Genomic DNA, 25,182 nt, shown 5'->3' with positions numbered 1-25,182 from the left:
ATGTCATAGTTGGGGCCAGTTACGCAGAAAAGCACTCTAGTTCTGGAGCTATGTGGGCACTTTAGCTCTATGGTTCGCTAGCTGTGGGTTCTTGGGAAAGTTGCTTCACTTTTTTTTTTTTTTTTTGAGCCCCAGCTACAGAAAGAAAAGAATTATTCCTCCCTCAAAGGGTTTGGTGAGGAATAATAAAAGCAACAGTGTGAAAGGCACTTGGTTTTCTGGTACCTGGCACACAGCTGCTTGAGTCCCTGAGGAATGATTGGGCTTATGGCAACAGAGAGGATGAGAGCACATAGGTGATGTGCTGGAGGAAGGCACATGGACACTGGGTGCCATGTGAAGCACCTTTCACTGTTTATTTCATTTAAGCTCACAACCACCCAGTGGTATTATGATTTTCCTTGTCTTTCAGAAAAGGAAACTGAGTCGTAGCCCAAGTAATGTCACCAAGGTGACAAAGCTATTGAGTGGTGGAGGGAATTTGTCAGGCATTATGTGTGAGTTGTGGACAAAGACATGAGCCTGAGAAGGCACCAGGCCCTTAGAGTTTAGTGGGAGGGAAAGAAAGGGAGGGAGGGAGGGAGTGGGAGGGGAAGAATGGAAAAGTGTGTAGTGTGTCACAAGTATGCACAAATATGCAGGTATGTGCAAGTGGGTTGGATGAGTGAATGGCTACTAATCAAGGTATTTCCTGACTTGTTCATTCAAGAGATGACTCTGAGTAGATCCTACCCCTGCCTCTCGTCTACCCGGGCTGTGGCTAGTTGCAGGCAGTGGTACCAAGCAGAAGGGTTCCATTTCCTCCACATGTCTGTGGCCCCTCCTTCCCAATCCCTATGCATTCACGCTCCCCTTTGCTACTCTCAGGGCCTTGGACCCTCATCAGAGCAAATGCAATGGATCACACCAGTCTCCTTCCACCACCCTGCTCCCACATTAAAAACCAAGCCTGAACTCAATGCTTCCCTTGTCCTTTTAGCCCAGAGTCTTCCATCAATCTTTGTTCATCTCTAGCACAGTATGTCCTATCTTGCTGGAAAGGGTGGAGCCAAGATTTGCTTAGAAATGGCAGGAATGGGCCCATGAAAATCAAGCAAAAGCTTTTTGTTTGTTTGTTTGTTTCATCTTGCTGACTGCCTGGATGAATTTCTTAGGGCTTTATAAAAAGGATTTCTTGACTAATTTTGAATATTCAGAAAGGATTTTTTTTGAATGATTAAAAATCTCAGGTTAAGCTAAATGACTCCTAACTGACGATGTGCATATACAACCTAGAATCTCAGAATATATGACAATGTGCATATACAACCTAGAATCTTGTACTTGGCAGGGACATAGCACTCCACTAGTATTTACTGAAATGAACTCTTTCAGAGTTTCAGCTCTACCAGCTCTCTGCCCAGGTACGTTTCTAGTCCAGAAGAACTGGACCCGAAACTCTCACAGCATAGTCAACTGTAAACAGAGATAGGTCAAATGACCTCCCAGAGCACCCTCATTGACTATGGTGGTGTCTAACAGTTCTCGCATGCACTGTGCTCATCATCCTGCCGATCACTTTACAGGATGTAAATGTGACACACCAGGCATCTGAAGACGTCATAAAGTAGAGCATACTGTCCAATGTACAACAATAACCCAAGTCACTACAAAAATGAGAGAGCAAGAGACCAAAAGAGGTTAAAAATACGATGATTCAGGAGGCTAAAATAGGCTTAATATCAGAAAGGAAAATAGAAAAATAAAGAGAAAAGAATTCACACAGGAACTATAAAAGGTGGACAAAAGTAATAGGAGACAGGAAATTTAAGACAAATGGTCAAAATTCCAAATGTGGGATTAAGTACTTACATAATAAGGGAAGAAAATTAATCTTGAGAATAAAGAAAAATTAGAAGGGAGGGTTAGTGAGACAAGAGCTTGAACCATGATACCCAAGAGACAGACAACTGGGAGACATTCCACTTCTAAGTTCTTAAACTCAAAAACCCACAGAACAAAGACACAAAGAGAGGAAAAGGAAAAGAGGAAAAGTGTAGCAATTCTCATTTCCTGGGCAGCGGGGGAGAAGGTTTGGTCCTCTGAACTCTGACCAGCCCTGAGCAGTGTGTGTGTGTGTGTGTGTGTGTGTGTGTGTGTGTGTGTGTGTATGCGTGCACATATCATTCTAATAGACAAAAAAATGCATGCCGTTTCTATATGTTACTAGGATTTAACATCTTTTCCCTAATATATATGTATAATATATTTTAAAAATTGTCTGTTTATGTCTTCTATTTTTTAATTGGGAAGTTCAACTTTTTACTCACTGGTAGGTAGAAGCTCTAATAAAAAGTTATGAATGGGAATATTTTTATTTTATTACACAGGAGTCTGGAGAGATATATACCAAATCCTATAGAGGAATTGCTCAGCATGTTTGGGGGGCTGGGTTGGCACAAGGAGGGGCAAGATTTTCTCCCTCTCACTCACTAGTTGTATTCTTAAATGTTTTCTTAATGTGTTTGTATTGCTTTTATTTCTTTTATTTACTTTTTTCTTTTTTAAATATTTTATTTATTTGTCAGAGAGAGAGAGAGAGCAGAAGCAGGGGGAATGGCAGGCAGAGGGAGAAGCAGGCTCCCTGCTGAGCAAGGAGCCTGACATGGGGCTTGATCCCAGGATCATGACCTGAGTCAAAGGCAGACGCTTAACTGGCTGAGCCACCCAGGTGCCCCTGTATTGCTTTTATAGCAAGTTCGAAAGAAAGAAAGAAAGAAAGAAAGAAAGAAAGAAAGAAAGAAAGAAAGAAAGAAAGAAAGAAAAAGAAAGAAAGAAAGAAAGAAAGAAAGAAAGAAAGAAAGAAAGAAAGAAAGAAAGAAAGAAGGAAAGAAAGAGAAAGAAAGAAAGAAAGAAAGAAAGGAAGGAAGGAAGGAAGGAAGGAAGGAAGGAAGGAAGGAAGGAAGGAAGAAAGGAAGAAAGAAAAGAAAGAAAGAAAGAAAGAAAGAAAGAAAGAAAGAAAGAAAGAGAGAAAGAAAGAAAGAAAGAAAGAAAGAAAGAAGGAAGGAAGGAAGGAAGAAAGAAAGAAAGAAAAAGGGAAGGAAGGAAGGAAGGAAGGAAAAGAAAGAAAGAAAGAAAGAAAGAAAGAAAGAAAGAAAGAAAGAAAGAAAGAAAGAAAGAAAGAAAAGAAAGGAAAGAAAGAAAGAAAGAAAGAGAAAGAAGAAAGAAAAAGAAAAGAAAAAAGAAAGAAAGAAACAGAAAAAGAAAGAAGAAAGGAAGGGAAGGGGGAAAGGAAAGGAAGGGAAAGGGGAAGGGAAGGGAAAGAAAACAGACCTAAGGAAATAAGGAATAAAGCATCATTAACAATGGTTCCTACTCTTTTCTGATCACAGAATCCTTTGAAAATCTAGTGTATGGCATGGATCTGCTCTTAAAGAAGCTCACAGTCTGGGGCGCCTGGGTGGCTCAGTCATTAAGCGTCTGCCTTCGGCTCAGGTCATGATCCTGGGGTCCTGGAATCAAGCCCCGCATCGAGCTCCGCATCGGGCTCCCTTCTCGGTGGGAGTCCTGCTTCTCCCTCTCTCACTTCGCCTCCTTGTGTTCCCTCTCTCCCTGTCTCTCTCTCTCTCTCTCTCTGTTACCCCTAGACCCTCTCTAAAGGAAATCCTAAATGATGTACTTCAAACAGAAGGATAGTGATCCCAATAAATAAATAAAATCTTTAAAAAAAAAAAAACCGCTCACAGTCTAATGGAGTATATGGAAAAATAATCAGTTCTTATTTTTACTATTCTGTACAATAAATCATTCAATGGGAAGGCAAGTTCAGAAGCACAAAGGGGGACCAGGCGCTAGGATGGGTTCCTGGGAAAAGTATCTCCTCCTTTGAGTAAGGAGATGGGAGACAAGGCTGGCAAGGTAATCTGAGCTAGATTGAGGAGAGTCTTCATGCCAGATGAAATAGTTTCTGAAATTCCTGTTTTGTTTGTAATTAGAAGTCTGGAGATGTTTGACTAGGAGACATAATGTAAGTGAGTATTTAAGAGCTTGGATTGTGAAGTCCTACAAATCCGTTTGAATCCACTTGTGACTTTCTGTGTGATCGGGGGGCAAGTTATTTGCCTTCCCTGTGTCTCAGTTTCCAAATCTATAAAATGGAGGTTATGGCAGGATTAGCCCTAACACTAATATTAATCATAAAGTTATTTATTGTTATTGATATATTTGGGAGCATATTTTAGCAAAGGGACTCTGGTAAGATATTGACAAAGGAATGAACGGGAAGAGGCCAGAGAGTGGGATAATGGAGCCCATCCAGCAAGGAGGCCAGACAGGGGATGCCTCATATGCAACAACAGTGGCTTTCCTTGAATTTCTTGCTATCAACTTTTAAAGAAGAGGGAAGAGTAGTATAGATATAGAAATAAGCATCAAATATGTGCTAGGCATCCTGGCAACAAATTGATATTCATGGGGTTATTTGATTCTTTTAACAATCCTGAAAGCATTTTCAGTTTTCAGAAAAGGAGGCACAGAGATTTAGCACATAGCTTGGGCACATAAAGTTTGGGCTCTTTCTAACTCTTTAGGTTTCATCCTTAAATGAAAGGATGAAGATACTCGCTCTTCTTCTGACAGCACTCCCTAAATATTAACAAGCCACATGACTTCCCAATCAAAAAAAAACCTCATTCCCAGCTTCTCCAGGTGTAGCCAATGGTACAGGAGTAGTGGCGATGTGTGCACCTTCTGGGTCTCAGCCTTAAATGTAAGCTGCTTGCTCACCACCTTCCCTATTGCTCTTTCTGTGGAGCAGAACTCACACACGAAGGTGTTGCAGGACCAGAGCTCCAACATAGAAAGAACTGGAGTTTTTGGATGACCTCAAGGTATAAAGCAGCTTCTCGGTCCTGGACTTCCTGCCTACGTCTGAGCTCATTTGTGGGAGAAAGGTAAATTTCAACAGTTTTTTACACCATTGCATTTTGGGGTCTCTGTTATAAGCGCTTAATGTGTATCCTAACTAATACATTTCTCCACCTTATCTACCATTTTCCCACTTCGGTCCCATAAAGTTTTCTCTTACTTAGATAAATAGGTCATATAGCTATGATAGAGAGAGTTTAGAAAATAGGGGAAATAACACAAGAACGTTCCCTTCATGCCATTTAAACACGCTCGGTTCTTCACTGTGCTGCTGCCGTGTTGTATTCATGCCACTTGTGCGTGGGTATTTAAAGTATTTAAAATAAAAAATTTAAAATATCCTGTTCCCTTAACTCCACTTAGCCACTTGCCTAACAGTCATTTAAAGCTCAGTCCAATTTATTCCAATATTCTACAAGAGGTTATCTCGAGGGCTTCCCATTCTCCATGATCCTATCTCCTGATACCTCATTTAGTTACCATGAGTCTACACCACACATTTCATCATACACTGTTTTGCACTGTGACTGTCCTGTGGTAAACACTTCATAAATGTGTGTTAAATAAATGAATTCATGAAGAAATCAATTATCCTCTATCATGAAAAGTCAAGTGGCATAAGTAGAGAATAGGTCTAAGAGTCAAAGAGTCCCGGATTCCAGTCCTTCTTTTGCTATTGTCTATGCTGAGTAACTCAAGCAAATGACTTTATTGTTTTCAGCCAGTTTCCTCAGTGGCAAAATGGAACCACCACCAGATAATACCTAGCTTCTGTGTCCTTTGTGAAGATTAGATGAAAATGAACATATAAATCCTGATACAAGACCTAGCAAATAGTTGGTACTTAATGTTTCCAAATTGCTAGAATATAAATTTCATTATAACTGAATGAACCATTTGACTCCATTTGTTTTACAACCAAAAATTTAAAAAATGCAAACCTATACGGAGTAAAATTTAACAGTCTGACTTGAGAAAACATCAGGCCACAGAGAAGATCCTAGCCTCAGTTTCATTACTAGCCAGTTTTATGACAGGCAAATCATTTACCCTTTCTAATTAGCTCTATCTTAATGGTAAAACAAAGGCACAGATCAAATTTCTGATTCCAGACAAGATTGAGTAAAAGCATTTCCATCTTACTCCTTCTACTAATCACGACCCTAATCAGCATAGGCAAAAATAACAAGAAAGTCCTGTTTTCTCTAGCTGAAGTGCCAGAAAAAGCCTGGCCTAATAGGACAGAGACTTTTTAACCTTTCTACTTCCCTGTTCTGGAGGCAACACCGTGAAAAAAGATGATTCTCCCCCACCCTAATGGCGGCTGCATCAGTGGAAAACATGGGTGGGAACTTGTCTTTACCTTACCTTTGTAGCAACAAGGTGATGCCCCTTGCCTGCCCAGTCTGTGAGCTGAACTGTAACCATCACCCCCAAACTGGAGGAGTTAAGAGGGGCAATTCTAATTTCTACCCTTCTACAGAAATAAGGAGACGTTTCTTCCCCATGGAGCAGATATGGATAGATCTCTGACTTCCATCCTCCCTGCAGTAAGGAAGAGGCTACCGTACCCAGGGCTGGTGGGAGTTGTCTTTTGTCCCCATTCTCATTCTCCCCAGCCTGCACTGATGAGAATGCAGGATGGAGTCCTCCGTGGCTGGATAACACATAAGTGGGGAAGACCAGAAGTGCTACAGAGGCTTTATAACTTAAACTGACATTTGAACCACTATCCACAAAAGTAAGCTTCTGACCACAAACAGGTTGACTCTCTGCCAAAATGGAAGAATTTATATGTCCCAAGTCATATAAAACACAAAATGTCCAGGATATATTCCAGAATTACTCACCTTACCAGGAGCCAAGAAAATCTCAGTTTGAATGAGTTGATACCAATACTGAGATGACACAGATTTGGGATTATAGGAATAAGATTTTAAATCAGCTATAACATGTTTCAATAAACAATTACAAATATTCTCAAAAAATTTGAAAATAGTTGGGGGCACCTTGGTGGCTCAGTTGGTTAAGCATCTGACTCTTGATTTCTGCTCAGGTCATGATCTCAGAGTCATGAGATTGAGCCCTGCAGTAAGTTCCACACTCACCGCAGAGTCTGCTTAGGATTCTCTCTCTCTCTCCCCCCGCTCTCTGCTCCCTCTGCTTCTCCCCACTCTCAAATAAATAAAATAAATCTTTAAAAAATTAAAAAAAATAGAAAATCTTACCAAAGAAATAAAAATATATATAAGAACCAAAGAGAAAAATTAAAACTTAAAAATATAATAACCCAAAGAAAAAACTTAATGGAGCAACTCAACAGCAGAATAGGAATGACAAAGGAACCAATGAAACTGAAGACAGATCAATAGACTGTATCCAATCTGAACAACACAGAGAAAATAGATTGAAAAAAACAAAACTGAGCCTCAGGGATCTATATTAGAATAACAAAAGATCCAACATTTGCACCATCACTGTCCAAGAGTCCCAGAAAGAGAGGAAAAAGGATGTGGAATTGAAAAAATATTTGAAGAAATAACGGCTGAAAACTTCTCAAATTTGGTAAGAGATCAAACTACAGATCTAATAACCCAATAAGCTCAAAGAAATCAACACCAAGACATACCATAATCAAATCTTTGAAAACTAAAAAAACCTGGGGCACCTGGGTGGCTCAGTCCGTTAAGTGTCCGACTCTTGGTTTCAGCCCAGGTCATGATTTCTTGGTCATGATATCAAGCCCCAGGTCAGACTCTGCACTCAGCACGTTTCTGCTTCAGATTCTCTCTCTCTCTTTCAAATAACTAAATAAAATCTAAAAAAAAAAAAAAAAAGGCAAAAAAGTCTTGACATCAGGCAGAGAAAAACAACTTATTACTTATGGGGAGCAACAATTCAAATCACAGCAAATTTCTCATTTGAAACTACAGAGGCCAGAAAGAAGTGGTACAACATTTTAAAATGTTGAATGAAAGAAACTGTCAATCTAGAATTCTATATTAAGTGAAAATATACTTCAGAAATGAAGGCAAAATAAAGACATTCTTAGGTAAAGGAAAGTTAAGAAAAGTTTTTGCCAGCAGACCAGCTCTAAAAGAAGGGCTAAAGAAAGTTCCTCAGGTAGAAAGGAAGTGATATTGGTAGAAAATGTGGAACTTTGGGCATGAAGGAAGAGCAACATAAAGGGTAAATGGATAAATACAATAGATTATTTTCCTCTTGAATTAAAAAAAGTGTTTAACAGTTAAAAGCAAGTTTATAATATTGTCTGATGTGGTTCTCAATATATGTAGACATGATATTTAAGCAGGGAGGAGAGGATAAAAGTACGTAATGGTTGTAAAGTATCTATATTGTACTTGACATGGTAAAATGGTGATACTAGTAGATTGCGTTAAGCTATGTGTGCCTCTTATAATCCTTAGGCAGACACTTAAACACAATGGAGAGATATACTAAAAAACATTATAAATAAAATGGAATTCTTAAAAAAATGTTCAAGTGACCCACAGGAAGACAGAAAAGGAGAAATAGGAGAATAAAAAACAGAGGAGAAAAATAGAAAATAAATAATAAAATGGCAGACTTAAGTATTAACTTATTGATAATTACATTAAATATAATGATCTAAATCCACCAATTAAAAGACAGAGATTGGGATGTCAGGGTGGCTCAGTCGGTTAAGCATCTGCCTTCAGCTCGGGTCATGATCCTGGGGTCTGGGGATCGAGTCCCACATTGAGACTTGCTCAGTGGGGAGTGTGCCTCTTCCTCCACCTACTGCTCTCCTTGCTTGTTCTCTCTCTCTCTCTTTCAAATAAATAAATAAAATCTTAAAAAAATAAAAGAGATTGGCAGAATTAAAAAAAAATGATCCTGGGGCGCCTGGGTGGCTCAGTTGGTTGAGCGACTGCTTTCGGCTCGGGTCATGATCCTGGAGTCCCGGGATCGAGTCCCACATTGGGCTCCCTGCTGAGCAGGGAGCCTGCTTCTTCCTCTGACCCTCTTCCCTCTCGTGCTCTCTATCTCTCATTCTCTCTCTCAAATAAATAAATAAAATCTTAAAAATAAATAAATAATAAAAATAAAAATACATGATCCACCTATATGCTGTCTGCAAGAATTTTGTTTCAAATATAATGATAAAAATAGGTTAAAAGTGAAAGAATAAAGTATATACCATGCAGATAATCATCAAAAAAGAGCTGGTGTGGCTGTATCACATCAGCTAAAGTTCAGGCAATGAAAATCACCAGGCATAAGGAGAGACAATATGTAGTAACAAAAGAGTCAATTCACCAAGATGATATAATAATTTTAATGTGTATCTTCCAAATAACAGAGATGACAAATACACAAAGGAAAAACTACCAGAACTGAATTGAGAAATAGACAAACCTGCAATTACAGTTGGAGATTTCAACATGCCTCTCCTAGTGATTGACAGAATCAACAGATAAGAGGTCAGATATAGAAGGGTATAGAACCAAAACAGCAGGATCATCCAATGAGATCTAATTGATATATATAGAACACTCAGCCCAACAATAGCAGAACACATACATTTTTTCAAGTATGCATGGAACTGTATCCTGGGTCATAAAACAAACCTTAACAAATTTCAAAGACCTGAAATTATACAGAATATGTCGTTTCACCACAGCGACATCAAACTAGAAATCATTAATTGAAGGAATGCAGGAAAATTTCCAAATACTTGGAAATTAAACAACATATTTCTTTCTTTTTTTTTAAAGATTTTATTTTTAAGTAATCTCTACACCCAACCTGGGGCTCGAACTCACAACCCCGACATCAAGAGTCGCACACTCCCCCAACAGAGCCAGCCAGAAGCCCCTAAACAACATATTTCTTAAACAAGCGTATAGGTTTAGGAGCCTAGCTTTAAAATTCTGTGACTAATCCTGTCATTTAGTGTTACCAACTGGGGGTTTCTCCAAAAAAGTGATAAAACCTTCTCCATCTGTACTTGAGTATAGAAGTATGTTTTTAAAGTGCTCTAGGTATGTCTAGGAAAAGGGGAACTAATATTTGTTGCGCACCTACTAAAAGCCATGTTTGACCATTGATGGTTTTATTTAACCTTCACAGACACCTACCACCGTGTTGTCACTCAGCTAGGTAGTGACAGGTAGCAGAGGTACCTAGCTGAGTGACAGGAAGCCAGCTGAGGATTTTTAAGAGAGGGTTGGATGTTGGAGGGAATTTTAAGAAAATCAGAGGGGCCAGAGTTGGGAAACCCTGGTGGGACATGATTATAAAAAGGTGGAAAGAGGCTGAGTTAAGAAGAATTCCAAGTGGATCCCTAACTCTGGAAGGCAGTGGGAAAGCACTAAGAAAATTTAAGAAGAGGGACTTTTAAAACAAATTACTTTAGTGAGAGCAGATAGCAGGGAGAGGAGACTGAAAGGGAGGGGCTCAGCTACTGAAAAGTGGTGAGGATTTGGGTAGTACTGTTAACCATTTTACACTCAGAAAATACAGCCGAGAAGGTAAGTACGGCTTCCCAACAACCCCCCCCCCGACAAAAATATTAAAGAGGACAAAGTGATCATATTATCAATAGGATGTTCCAATAACATTTAACAAGATACACAATTAAATGGGTTAAAGAATGTAACATGTCTGGCACCCTTAAATAGCAAATAGTGAATAATATTTCACTTCTAGAAAGGGCGGGTGTAATCATGCCAGTTGACAGTGAAAAACTGAGGCTCAATCCAGGGTTTATCAAGGAACCTGCGTTAGCTGCACAGCCACCCAGCCTCCCGCCCTCGATCCCCGGGATGGCCCCTGTCCTGCAGGTCAGGGTGAGGGCACAGCCCTGCACCTTCGCCCGCTCCTACCCGCTGAATCTTCAGGTGCGACTGCTCAAAGTCCAGATGGAAGAAGTTGCCCACGAAGGGCAGAGGTAGGGGACCTGGCGGGTAGTTCTTTGGGCGCCGTCTTTTGAGGAAATCAGCAAAGAACAGAAAGGCGACGGCACCCAGCAGAAGGGTGCGGAGATGGAGCACTGCCCAGACGGCGGCCGTCAGGGAGCCCACCGCCGCAGGCATGGCTCTTCGGTCCTCTTCCTCGGCTGTGCTCTGAGTGGGCGACGTCCCTGCCTGTCCCTGCCTGTCCCTGCAGCTGAGCTCGCAGGACCGCCCACCTGCCCCGCCCAACTCGCCCCGCCCCTGTAGTCCCCACTCCGCCCCGCCCCTGCCGCCCTCCCCACTGCACACCGGGTGGGAACTCTGTCCCAGCTGTTCGCCCCGCCCGCCTCTCGCAGCGCCGAGTGAGCCTCCCTTTTCCCTCCTTCCTTTCCTGGACCCCAAACCCCACGCCAGCCAGGCTGCCCTCCAGAAGCCTGGCTCTGAATTCTTGGGAGGGCCCGTACGGGTCTTGGAAAAGGCCAGGCTAGGAGCGTTGTTCTTTTCTGTTTAGAAAGCTTGTCTCTGAGACCACTGGGGCTCTTGGGTTTATGGTTTCGGTGCATCTCCGAGAGCACCACAAGCATTGGAGCTCTGTGTTTTTCAATCACCCTCTCATCCAACAGTTGGAATCTTGCCAGGTAAACAGTGATGCTAACAGCAGCGCCAGGTGTTTCTCAGGCCCTTACCTAAACTCGCCTCTGTGCATGAATCATTTCATTCTGATAAAATTATGCAGGAAATGCTCTTCTTAGCTCCATCTCGCAGTTGAGGAAACTGAGACCTAGAGGTTAAGTGGCAAGTAGGTGGTGAATAAATAAATCCACCAGTCTGCAACACATCTTAACAAGATTCTGTGTTTGTAACTTTTTGAAGATTGAAAGGCATTATTTACATCAAGGGGCGCTTGGGTGGCTCAGTCGGTTAAACCACTGACTCTTGATTTCCCCTCAGGTCCTGATATCAGGGCTGGGCGTGGAGGCTGCTTAAGAGTCCCTCCCTCCCTCTTCCTCTGCCCCTGCCCTCTAAAATAATAATAATAATGTAAAAAAAATTTAATTAAAAAAAAAAGCATGACATCAAAGCCCCTAGCACTGAGCCTAGTCTTTAGCAGGTGCTTAATTAACATTGAAAGGAGATGTCTTAGTCCTTCTCCTTTTTGGTTTGCTGTGCGAGATTCCTCCTTTGAAGCCCCAAGACAGGGTTCGGGCCCCAGGTTCCAGCCTTCCATGCCATCCTGTGTCTCCCCATTTGTGAGATACTCAAATCATGAAGCATCGTTTTGAGGTAGCATAGCACACACTTATGTGCTTAACATACAAATACACAGTCTACATAAAATAAAAATAGAACAGAACAGAATTGAAGTCTCTTTTCTGTCTTTCCAAAATCAGGACCTCTTCTCACAAACTGTATAAATGAAGTGTGTTGGACTTTACCTGAAAGCCACAAAAATTGATGTTTAGTTATATTTATAATAAGCTGATTTAAACTTCTATAAAGAAGAAAAATGAAGACCACTTATTCAAAAACAACAATGAAGCCTCACCTTCTAATTTGCTTCTCATTAGTCCCTTCCAAAGCAAAGTTTAAATGCTGTGATTGACATTGTTTTCCCATCATGAATACTTCCAGGGCATTGTGTAGCATGTGGCAAGTATAAAGGAAAAGGAAGACTTTTTTTTTTACTTTAAGAACTTATCACTATTAATATAACCTTCCCTAGCTGAATATTGTTCTCTTCTTGTTCCATTAAGTCAAAACACAAATCAGTACAGGTATTTGGTTCCTACTATTTTAAAATATAACATGACTGGGCGCCTGGGTGGCTCAGCCATTAGGCGTCTGCCTTTGGCTCAGGTCATGATCCCGGGGTCCTGGGATCGAGCCCCGCATCGGGCTCCCTGCTCGGCGGGAAGCCTGCTTCTCCCTCTCCCACTCCCCCTGCTTGTGTTCCCTCTCTCGCTGTGTCTCTCTCTGTCAAATAAATAAATAAAATCTTTAAAATATATATATATATATATAACATGACTTGTGAAAAGTATTTTGCATAAGGTTGTGTATACCTCAGGCTCAAGTTAATGGCTTTGATTTTGTTCTAAAGAATAGTGAATAGCACAAACATTATTAATATCCTTAGTTTTAACCATATGAGATAAATATTGGACTTTGGTGTTCAGTGTCACTTTGTGCTTTTCTCCTATGTTCTCTGTCTTGTACTAACCAGTCTCCCAAATCATTGAGTTGCTCTTAAAAAAAAGAAAAGGAAAGAAAGCAAGAAAAAGGAAAAAGCTTGACATGTGGTTTTTGTTGTTATTGATCAAATCATTTTTTTAGTTGGTCAAATCACACACATGGAAACATGTAAAGCAACTAAGTGGAATATATATCAAATTCTTAATTTTACTAATGGGCAGAATTGCACAATGAGAAATTATCAAGTTATTCCCTTCATTGGACCTATGCCAATAAATTCCTGAATTAAGTGGTAAGCCACTAATAAGTTAATCAGTAATTATGATAACAGCTATCAAGTGATTTTTTTCAGCATTTAGTTGAAAACTGTTGTTGAATCCTGTCTATCCAGAGAAGTAACACTCTATGAGCATTAACAAATAATTTAGCTAGAGAATTTTTAGATATTAAATTACATGTCAAGCATTTAAAGTGAATTTGAGATTGAGTAAGGCTTAGTTTTTAACAACAATGATAATTTCTTAATTTGCAAATTCCTTATTTTAGGAATTAGAATGGTTTGAGATTTTTACAATTTCTATTACTTTTCTTATATCTTCTTCCACTACATGATTACATTGACAATTAGAAGACACAAATGTTTTTCAAATGCTTTTAAGGATTTAGTTTAAAAATTGATTCATGTGATGCATTGTTTTACTAAGAAATAACTTGACCCATCTTATCTTTTTTATTTGCTTAGGATGTTTTTTCCTATTATCTGAAAGTTGAAGGCATTTCTGTCATACTGAAAGCAAACTTAAATGCGCAAAAAAAAAAAAAAAAAAAAACTCGTGTGTCCTGTATTAGTATATCTGTAGCGCCCTGGAAATCTGAAGGCTAATATAAACTGGCATGTTTTAGAATATTCAAGAAGAAAAAAATAACTACCTTAATACCAGCCTTTTAGATTTCATGGAGATTTTGATGAGGAATAATAGTACATAATATAAGTATTGATAAAACTCTAGAAATTCCTTTCTATAAAATACAAAATACTCAATATTTACATAGAGTCAAGCAAAGGAGATCAGTATTTAACATTGGATAGTTTGTGTCTTGTGTTTATATTATAGTATTCAAATTATAAGTATAACATTTTAATATTTGCTAATATGCTTTTTTGAAAGTGAATCCTAAATTATTAAGCTTTTCTAGTGAAGAAGTAATGATTTTTTCAAAAAAAAATTGAAGGAATTTGCTGCCAATACCTTACAAGAGGGCTCCTGGGTGGCTCAGTTGGTTAAGCGACTGCCTTCGGCTCAGGTCATGATCCTGGAGTCCCTGGATCGAGTCCCGCATCGGGCTCCCTGCTCGGCGGGGAGTCTGCTTCTCCCTCTGACCCTCCCCCCCCATGTGCTTTCTCTCTCTCTCATTCTCTCTCTCTCAAAAATAAATAAATAAAAAATCTTTAGAACAGCCTTACAAGAAATGTTAAAATAAATTCTCCAGTAAAAAGGGAAAAGATAGAGGTCAGAAACTCAGGTCTACATAAAGAAAGGAAGAGCATCAGGGAAGAAATAAATGAAGGTAAAATAACACTTTTGTTTTTCTTATTCTTAATTGATCTAATAACAGATCAAAATAAAAATAACAATGTATTCAGTGATTATAGCTTATAAGTAAGTGATATGAATAATGAAATGTTGTAAGGGAAGGAAGTAAGAAAACTATTAAATGGAGCAAGTGCAGTGTTTTAAAAGTGGGTTTGGATCAGTTGGACATGTATATTGTAAACTCTAGAGCAGCCAATTAATAAAAAAACTATAATTGATATGCTAAAATGAAAGAGAAAATGGAATTATATAAAATGATCAATTAAAAACAGAAAAGGCAGAAAACCCAAAAGACTCCACCCCAAAACTGCTAGAACTCATCCAGGAATTCAGTCAAGTAGCAGGCTATAAAATCAATGCACAGAAATCAGTGGCATTCCTATACACCAACAACAAGATGGAAGAGAGAAAAATCAAGGAGTCGATCCCATTTACAATTGCACCCAAAACCATAAGATACCTAGGAATAAATTTAACCAAAGAGGCAAAGGATCTGTACTCAGAAAACTATTAAATACTCATGAAAGAAATTGAAGAAGACACAAAGAAATGGAAAAACATTCCATGCTCATGGATTGGAAGAACAAACATTGTGAGGATGTCAGTGCTACCTAGAGCAATTTACACATTCAATGCAATCCCCATCAAAATACCATCCACCTTTTTCAAAGAAATGGAACAAATAATCCTAAAATTTCTATGGAACCAGAAGAGACCCCGAATAGCCAGAAGAATATTGAAAAAGAAAAGCAAAGCTGGCGGCACCACAATTCCGGACTTCCAGCTCTATTACAAAGCTGTCATCATCAAGACAGTATGGTACTGGCACAAAAACAGACACATGGATCAATGGAACAGAATCAAGACCCCAGAGATGGACCCTCAACTCTAGGGTCAACTCATCTTTGACAAAGCAGGAAAGAATGTCCAATGGCAAAAAGACAGTCTCTTCAACAAATGGTGTTGGGAAAATTGGACAGCCACATGCAGAAGAATGAAACTGGACCATTTCCTTACACCACACACAAAAATAGACTCCAAATGGTTGAAAGACCTAAACGTGAGACAGGAGTCCATCAACATCCTAAAGCAGAACACAGGCAGCAACCTCTTCAACCTCAGCCACAGCAACTTCTTCCTAGAAACATCACCAAAGGCAAGGGAAGCCAGGGCAAAAATGAACTCTTGGGATTTCATCAAGATAAAAAGCTTTTGCACAGCAAAAGAAACAGTCCACAAAACCAAAAGACAATCGACAGAATGGGAGAAAATATTTGCAAATGACATATCAGATAAAGGGCTAGTATCCAAAATCTATAAAGAACTTATCAAACTCAACACCCAAAGAACAAATAATCCAATCAAGAAATGGGTAGAAGACATGAACAGACATTTTTCCAAAGAAGACATCCAAATGGCCAACAGACACGTGAAAAAGTGCTCAACATCGCTCGGCATCAGGGAAATCCAAATCAAAACCTCAATGAGATACCACCTCACACCTGTCAGAATGGCTAAAATGAACAGGACAGATGTTGGCGGGGATGCGGAGAAAGGGGAACCCTCCTACACTGTTGGTGGGAATGCAAGATGGTGCAACCACTCTGGGAAACAGGATGGAGGTTCCTCAAACAGTTGAAAATAGAGCTACCATACGATCCAGCAATTGCACTACTGGGTGTTTACCCCAAAGATACAAATGTAGGGACCCACAGGGGTACGTGCATCCCAATGTTTATAGCAGCAATGTCCACCATAGCCAAACTGTGGAAAGAGCCAAGATGTCCATCGACAGATGAATGGATAAAGAAGAAGTGGTATATATACACAATGGAATATTATGCAGCCATCAAAAGAAATGAGATCTTGCCATTTGCAATGACGTGGATGGAACTGGAGGGTGTTATGCTGAGTGAAATAAGTCAATCAGAGAAAGACATGTATCATATGACCTCACTGATATGAGGAATTCTTAATCTCAGGAAACAAACTGAGGGTTGCTGGAGTGGTGGGGGGTGGGAAGGATGGGGTGGCTGGGTGATAGGCATTGGGGAGGGTATGTGCTATGGTGAGCGCTGTGAAGTGTGCAAGACTGTTGAATCACAGATCTGTACTTCTGAAACAAATAATGCAACATATGTTAAGAAAAAAGAAAAAGAAGAAGATAGCAGGAGGGGAAGAATGAAGGGGAGTAAGTTGGAGGGGGAGACGAACCATGAGAGACAATGGACTCTGAAAAACAAACTGAGGGTTCTAGAGGGGAGGGGGGTGGGGGATGGGTTAGCCTGGTGATGGGTATTAAAGAGGGCTCATTCTGCGTGGAGCACTGGGTGTCATGCACAAACAATGAATCATGGAACACTACATCAAAAACTAATGATGTAATGTATGGTGATTAACATAACAATAAAAATTATTAAAAAAAACAGAAAAGGCAGAAAGAGAGTTGAAGATAAAAGAAACAAGAGCAATGAGTAGAAAACAGTAATAAATATGATAGATATTGATCCAACTGTATCAATAACCACTTTAAATGTCAATGGTCTAAATGCATTAATCAATAGAGTGTCAGAGTGGATTAAAAAAAAAGACCTCTTTTAGATTGTTCTTGTCAGTGTATGGAAATGAAACTGATTTTTGTATGTTGATTTTGTATCCTGCAACTTTGCTGAAAAAAAAAAGAATTCATTTATTAGTTCTAAGAGTTTTTTGTGTGGAATCTTTAGGGTGTTCTATACATAAGATTACACCATCATGAACAGAGATATATTAGTTTTGCTTAAAAAAGAATAAAACAGGAATAAAGCAAGGAAGCAAAAGACTTATACACTGAGGACTATAAAACACTGTTGAAAGAAATTAAAGAAAGACACAAATAAATGAAAGACATCCCATGTTTATGGATGGGAAGACTTAATATTGTTAAAATGTTCATAATACCTAAAGTGATTCAATGCAATTCTTATCAAAATCCCAATAATCTTTTTTTACAGAAACATAAAATACAATACCACAGTTCATATGGACCCCAAGTAGCCAAAACAATCTTGAGAAAGAAGAGCAAAGCTGGTGGCTTCACATTTCTTGATTTAAAAACATATTACGAAGTAATCAAAATAGTATGCTAGTGGCATAGAAACAGACATATTGCCCAATGGAACATCATAGCCCAGAAACAAACCCACATGCATATGTTCAAATGATCTTCAACAGGGGTGCCAAGATTACACAATGAGGAAAGGATAGTCTCTTCAGTTCTTCCATAAATGGCATTGGGAAAACGATCTACCTGTAAAAGAATGAAATTGGACCCTTATCTGACATCGTATACAAAAATCAACCCAAAATGTACTAAAGAATTAAACATAAGACCTGAAACTATAAAACTTCTAGGAGAAAACAGGTGGGAAATCTTCATACTCACCTGAAAGTGCACTTTTGAGAATTAGAAAAAATGCATGAAATATTCCTTTCACATTGTTGGTGTTCAGATAATTATAGTTAAGAACTTCAATGGAATGTGTCCAGAGGAGACTGATCAGTACAGATAAAATTCCATACTTTTACTGAAAACCTGGTAGGTATTAGATATTTGGAAACTTGTGGCTGAATCGGACTTAATTTTCACAACCCTCTCTATATAAAGTGAAATTATGGGACACCTGGGTGGCTCAGTTGTTTAAGCATCTGCCTTCGGCTCAAGTTATGATCCCAGGGTCCTGGGATCGAGCCCTGCATTGGGCTCCCTGCTCAGCAGGGAGTCTGCTTCTCTCTCTGCCTGCAGCTCCCCCTGTTTGTGCTCTCTCTCTCTCTCTCAAATAAATAAATAAAATCTTTAAAAAAATAAAGTGAAATTATTATTCCCTTTTTACAGATGGTCCAGTAAGTTTAGAGCAGTGAAGTGTTTTGCCAGAGCTTACAAAGGCAGAATAAGTGACACAGTCGAAATAAGAACCCTAGTCTTTATTCATAAGACCTGTACTCATTATTTTCGAATATAACCTATAAGAAAATAGACTATAGTAACTATGGAACAGGGACTAATGAGTTGTTTTTCACGGGAGTCATTCAAAGAGAATTAGAATAGGATTGCTGGAGAGGAAATATAAATGTCAGGTGGAATGCTGGATTAAAAGGGGCTTTCAGACTCTCCAGCTCTGAGATTCTATGATTTTATGGGTCCTCCAAGGAAAACACAGGGTTAGGAATATAGATACATACTATTTAAAAAATTGTTCTTATTTTCTGTTCTTTGCAGGTGATGGGTAGTTTCCATTTCATAAAAGATAAAACCATCCAGGATTACATGATATTCTAATTTACACACAACTTTCTAATGCATTGAAGTTCAATTTTTTAATTCCAGAAAAACTGATCATTTTTCTACAGTAAGGCACAGTTAAAATGCCTCTCTTATTTATGTAAATGTGTGGTGAGTAGACCCTTTTGCCCTAAGATTATAGTGTAAAAAGCATTTAAACTACTTTTTGAAGTCTATCATGCACACAGAAAAGTGCATCAATGAATTTGCATAAAGTTAACACATCCAGTATAATTAACACATAAAACAGGAAATAAAATATTACCAGCAATCTGTCCTCTGCCACTTTCCAGACATTATCCCTTATCCAGGGGTAAATATTGCCCTGGTTTATAAAACTCTGGATTGTCTAATGCGTTTTGAACCAAGCTGCACTCTTCCTGGCCTTACTCAGGAATCAGAATTCCAAGAAAGATTTAGATAGCTGTTTTTGGATCTAGTTTTGTTCTTACTTTTGATCATCTTACTAACTATATCATCTTCAGTGTCTGCCTCCTTGTCACTTTTCACATAATTCCTTCCGACTCTGGATGTTCAGCTTGGCTCCTTCACTCCTCACTGGCAGGGCCTGAGAATATTAAACACCTTCACACACACACACACACACACACACACACACACACACAACAACAACAACAACAACAACAACAACATGGTGACTCCAATCTTGTGATTGGAGTAAAGGAGCACAGCATACCCTTGGCATTTAACTCTCCTTATAGTTGAGATGAGATGAGAATTTTAATACTCCAGTTTCCTATATGCAAAGCACCTTACTAGGACATTTTACATTATAATTTTATTGAATCCTTCTAACAGACTTGAGATGTAGGTGCTATTGTCCAACTTTTCAGATTAGGAAACTGAAGTTTATCGATGTGAAATTGCTTGTTCAAGTTCAAAATGCCAGTGCGTAGCAAAGCAAAAAATCAAACCCAGCTCTGCTTGAGAGCAAAATGAGTGCTGTTATCCTGAACTGTAAGTCAGGATGGAGTTCCTCTTCCCTGTGTCACCTGTAAACACTCTTTCTCAGCTTCCAAAGCCTCCAAACTTCTTGCCAGCCTCCTTCCTCTCCAACCTAAGCCATCTGATTTAGTGTCCAGTTATCTGCAAAAATGCACTTTGGTTCCAAGCAAGCCTGACTTCACACTTTCCTTGACAAACCGTATTTATTTTCACCTTTGGACACACTCACTCCTTACCTCCTGCCTGGAGTGCCCTACCTACTTCTTCTAAACACCCTGTTCATCTTTCAAGGCTCAATTTAAGTCCTACTTGCTCCGTGACTTTCTATATTTTTGTATCATGCTCTACCCTACCATTTACTTTTGTATTTTTTTGCCAATTTCTCTGCCTGGAATATATACTGAAATTCTGCCCTAACATCAAGGGCCAGGCCAAAGAGCAATTGTTTCAGGACATGGGATTAAATCTTCCCTCAAGGATTTTTGGGGTAGGTCATCAAGAAGATGTGAGTGTCGGTTGACCCTGGAGCTGGATCGATCCAGGCAATTGGAGATTCTATGTCTCCTCCCCTGTCCTTGGAATATACACCCTGATTGCCTTCCCTGTTCCCAGCAGCTGCCCCAAGAAGACAACCTTAAAAGAAATGTGGTGTTGAGATTATCTGGATGGTATACATGACTGAAACTAGTTAAGGCCTCTATATATACTTTTAAGATTTGGCAGGTGGGTGTGGAAACCTAATCATCCTGTAGCTACCAAAGGCGATGCTGTTTTAGATACAACAGCAAAAGCACAATCCATGAAAGAAAACTAAGTTGTACTTCATTAAAACTTAAAAACAGCACTGTGATAGATATTCTTAAGAGAATGGAAAGGCAAGCCACAGACTTGGAGAAAATATTTGCACAAAACATACCCAAATGTATATCCAAATATATCCAAATGTATCCAAAATATACAAAAGAATTCATAAAACTTAACAATACAACCCAATTACAAAATGGGCAAAAGATCTGAATAGACCCGTCACCAAAGAAGATACACAGTTTGCAAATAAGCTTATGAAAAGATCCTTAACATTATATGTCACTAGGGAATTGCACATTTTTTTTTCTGAATGAGTTGGTTTTATTATTTTTTTATTATGTTCAGTTAGCCACTGTATAGTACATGAGGGAATTGCACATTTAAACAATAAGATATCAGGGCACCTGAGTGGTTCAGTCAGTTAGGCATCCAACTCTTGGTTTCGGCTCAGGTGGTGATCTCAGGGTTGTGGGATCAAGCCCTGCAGAGTCGGCTTGAGATTCTCTCTTTCTCCCTCTGCCCCTCCCCCCAAGCGCACACACACACACACTCTCTCTCTCTCTCTCTCAAATAAATAAATCTTAAAAAAAAAAAAACAAAAGACACCACCACAAACCTACTGCAAAGCAAACAAAACAAAACAAACCCCCCAAAACAAAAAAACAAACAAACGAAACAAAAAAACCCCCACTAAAACAAAAAACTACAATACCAAGTGGTGGGAAGGATGTGGAGCAACAGGAACACTCATTCATTGCTGGTGGTAGTACAAAATAGTACAGCCACTGTGGAAGACAATTTGGCAGTTTCTTACAAAGCTAAAGATAGTCTTACCATACGATCCAGCAGTTATACTCCTAGGTATCTGTCCACATGAGCTGAAAACTTATGTGAACACAAAAGCCTGTCCACACATGTTTATAGCATCCTTATCATAATTGCCAAACACAAAAAGCAACTAAAATGTCTTTCGAAGGTGAATGATAAGCAAATTGTGATACATGGATACAATGAAGTATTATTCAGCAATAAAAAGAAATTAGCTATCAAGCCAAAGAAGACATGGAAGAAACTTAAATTTGCTTGGTGAAAGAAGCCAGTCTGAAAGGCTAGATACTGCATGACATTCTGGAAAAGGCAAAAGTATGGAGACAGTAACAAGATCAAAGTTTCCCAGGAGTTTGTGGGGATAGAAGTGGGAAATGAACAGGTGGAGTGCAGGGGATTTAGGGCAGTGAAATTATTCTGTATGATATTGTCATGGTGGATACATGATATTGTGTATTTGTCAAAACCCATAGAACTATACAACACAAGGAGTAAACCCTAATGTAAACTTTGGACTTCAGCTAATCATAATGTATCAATACTGGTTCATCAACTATAACAAATGAACCACACTAATTCAAGATGTGAAGATGTTAGTAATAGGGGACACTGAGTGAGGGAGAGAAGGGATATATGGAAACTCTGTAGTATCTACTCAGTTTTCTGTAAACTTAAAACTGCTCTAAGAAAACAGTCTTTTCAAAATGCAGACCTTTTCATTGTGTCAGTGCTAAATTTTCTAAATGTGATAATTTATTATGATTATGTAGGAACATCTTTCTTTTTAGTACATACATGCCAAAGTGTTTAAGGTTTCGATATTATGATGCCTGTAATTAACTCTCAAAAGGTTCAGAGGAAAAGAAATGGTGGGAGGGAGGGGGGAGGGGGAGGGGGGTATGGAGAGGGGAGGGGGGAGGTGGAGCAGGGGAGAAAGCAGGAACACAAACGCAGTAAGAAGTGAAAAACTAGCGAAGATTCTAAGGGAGGATTATGAACGATTCTTCCGTAAGATTGAAATTTTTTGGAGAAAAATAAAAGGAGACTATAATGTAAAGAAAAGAGAATTAGGTGAGAGGTTAAGGACTCTAGGGTTTCCAGGAAATCCTTTAGCCTTTCTGAACTGTACTTTCTTTCGTACTAAAATGGAGACCAGCAATTCTTAATCATCTTCCTTGAAATTGTAGGGCAACTCCAGTGAGATAAAGAGGGTGAGGATGACCTGTGAAGTATCTTTATTATTTTATCTTACAATCCTACATTCTTTAGAAAGTTTCTCTCTTTAGCATTTACTTTCTGCATCACTTAGTTGACATTCTGTATATATTAAAATTATGCAATTTGAAACTTTCATAAATTCGACTACTGCTATGCTCCAGAACAACCGTACCAATTCATCCCGTTACACAAACACACGCGTGTGCACATGTGAATGATATTATTGATTGCATGCACTTTTAGGTTGTTGCCTACCTTTGCTTTATTATTTTAGGGTTCTTTGCTTTGTTCCACTTAGTTCTGAAATGACTTACAAATATTATTAATCCACTGTATCTGATAAATACAGAAGAGTTGGGGGGCAGGATGGCAGTGCTAATATGATAAATGTATTATTTCAGTAGCTATTGGAGATAAAAACTGAAATGATAAAAAACTATGTGTATTGCATATATAAATATAATAAAATATTTGATCCTTAAGAGTAAAGAAACAATCATGGAAGCAAAAAACAAAAACAAAAACCCAAAAATCAATTCTAGAAAACTTACAAAGGGACAGGATTGGAGAACTAATTGAAGATTCAGAGAGGAGGCTTCAAAACAGGACAAGATCTGGGAGTCGATTAAAGCCTCTAGGGGAAGAAAATATGTCCCTTCTTCCCTTTCAGTTTCTTTGGCTGGCCTCATAATTAAATTGACAGAAGACAGATTAACAGGAGAAAAGCAAATTTAATTTTGTACACAGGAGAACCCCAAAGATATGAAGCTCAAAGAAGTGACCAAAGCAGGCAGCTTTTATACCTTTTAGACAAAGAAACAATAATTTGTGAAGAATTGACAAAGCAAAAGTGTTTGCATTTGGGATAGCAAATTAATGAAGAGGTTACAAAGTTTATTTATACAGCCTTCTTTGTCCTGAATTTCCTATGGCTGGCACTAAGAATGCCTTCTACCCTCCAGGTGCAGGGAGAGTACCCTTCACATGGGAAATTTATTTCCTGCTTTCAGGAGGCCAAAGGAGAGTCAGAGTGTCCTTCTTGCACTGGCTGTTTCTTAAGTAATTTTAATTCAAAATAATCAATATAACAAAGTGGCCCACTTTAGGGCAGCCCATCCTGACTGAACCCCATTAAGACATCTCTAGGCATCTAGGATGCAGGAGTCATTCCACCATCCCATTTAGTGCTACTACTGGAAAGAATGAGCTCTACCTCCTTTCCCCCTAATCTTTCAGTGCTTCAAAATTGGAGAGTCCTGCTGGCCTGGTTTAGATCCTGAGCTTGCTCCTCATCTAGGAGATCACGTGCCTTGATTTATAATCCTATTATGATGCCGCATAGTGGGGAAGCTGTAATTTCCTGAAAGAAAATCAGGTGCTATTAAGATATAAGTGTTAATGGATGCTAAAAGGTCCAAAGATATATGTGTTATCTATATAAGAGAGATATGTATATAATGATTTACATATACATATACACATATATACATATATACACATTATATGTGTAGTATATATAAAAGGTATATAAATATACACACATATTCACATTGACATACACATGTATCTATACATACATATTACTGTACACACATTGCATCATGCAACATATGACAAATGTTTACAGGTGATAAGAATCAACAAGAGATGGCAAAATGGGATGGATAAAATGACACAGGTGGGTGTGATTAGAGGATTGGCATCAGTGTCTGATGCCAATTTTACCCTAATGTTGGTCCAGAAAAGGTTAGGAGTTACATTCAAAGGTTGTTAAAGTAAAATACAAAATGAAGCCCAAACTTGAAAACTCCCTGAGCAGACAATACCATTCGAGTCATGTGAGCAACACAAAATCTAGCTTATTTCATGAACGTAAGCAAAAGTTTACTTGGATTATTCTTTGTAAATGCCTCTGATACTCCTAAAAGAAACTTAAGTCATCTTCCTGAAATGCTAAAAGATAAACCCCTTTACTGATCCCTACTGTCTGCAAACCCCCACTGCAGTACCCGATCATTTGTAATGGTTAAACGGCCTCCTCATTTTGACTTTATAAACCGTTCTCAAAAGACATGTTTCTGAGCTTCACATCAGCTTTGGGTTGGAAAGCTCCCCATCTGTGAACTGTTATTATGTGCACAATGAACTCTTAATACTAATTTGCTGATCTGGCTTAATTTGTACGCTTTCTGGAAGATCGACAAGGTGAGGTCTGACAAGATGGCTGCTGATGAAACTTGTTAGAAACCACAGACAGTGATCAGGTACTAGGGACCCTTAAACCTGCCCTAGACTGCTGAGCATGGTGAGGTGATGCGTGTGAGCCCTGCAGGTGCTGAGGAATTTTATTCATTTATTGCTCAACAACCATTTATTGAACATTTATCATGGGTTAGTATCTATTCTGGGC

The 25,182-nt window shown here is 38.9% G+C and overlaps 1 protein-coding gene across 1 annotated transcript in view; it reads right to left on the bottom strand.

Moving 5' to 3' along the window:
- Window positions 1-10,985, bottom strand: part of CYP2J2 (cytochrome P450 family 2 subfamily J member 2) — a 34,984-nt gene extending 23,999 nt beyond the window's left edge. Inside the window, 1 exon segment of the mRNA XM_088022978.1 lies at window positions 10,776-10,985. Coding sequence (XP_087879104.1) covers window positions 10,776-10,985 — 210 coding nt within the window.
- Window positions 10,986-25,182: the final 14,197 nt, after the last annotated feature.

This window comes from Eumetopias jubatus, unplaced genomic scaffold, assembly GCF_037043125.1.
Source record: "Eumetopias jubatus isolate StellerSeaLion01/CBP00866 unplaced genomic scaffold, mEumJub1_p1.0 scaffold_4, whole genome shotgun sequence".
NCBI lineage: Eukaryota > Metazoa > Chordata > Mammalia > Carnivora > Otariidae > Eumetopias > Eumetopias jubatus.
Note: the sequence above shows the minus strand (reverse complement) of the source record. Positions and strands in the feature narration are given on the sequence as shown.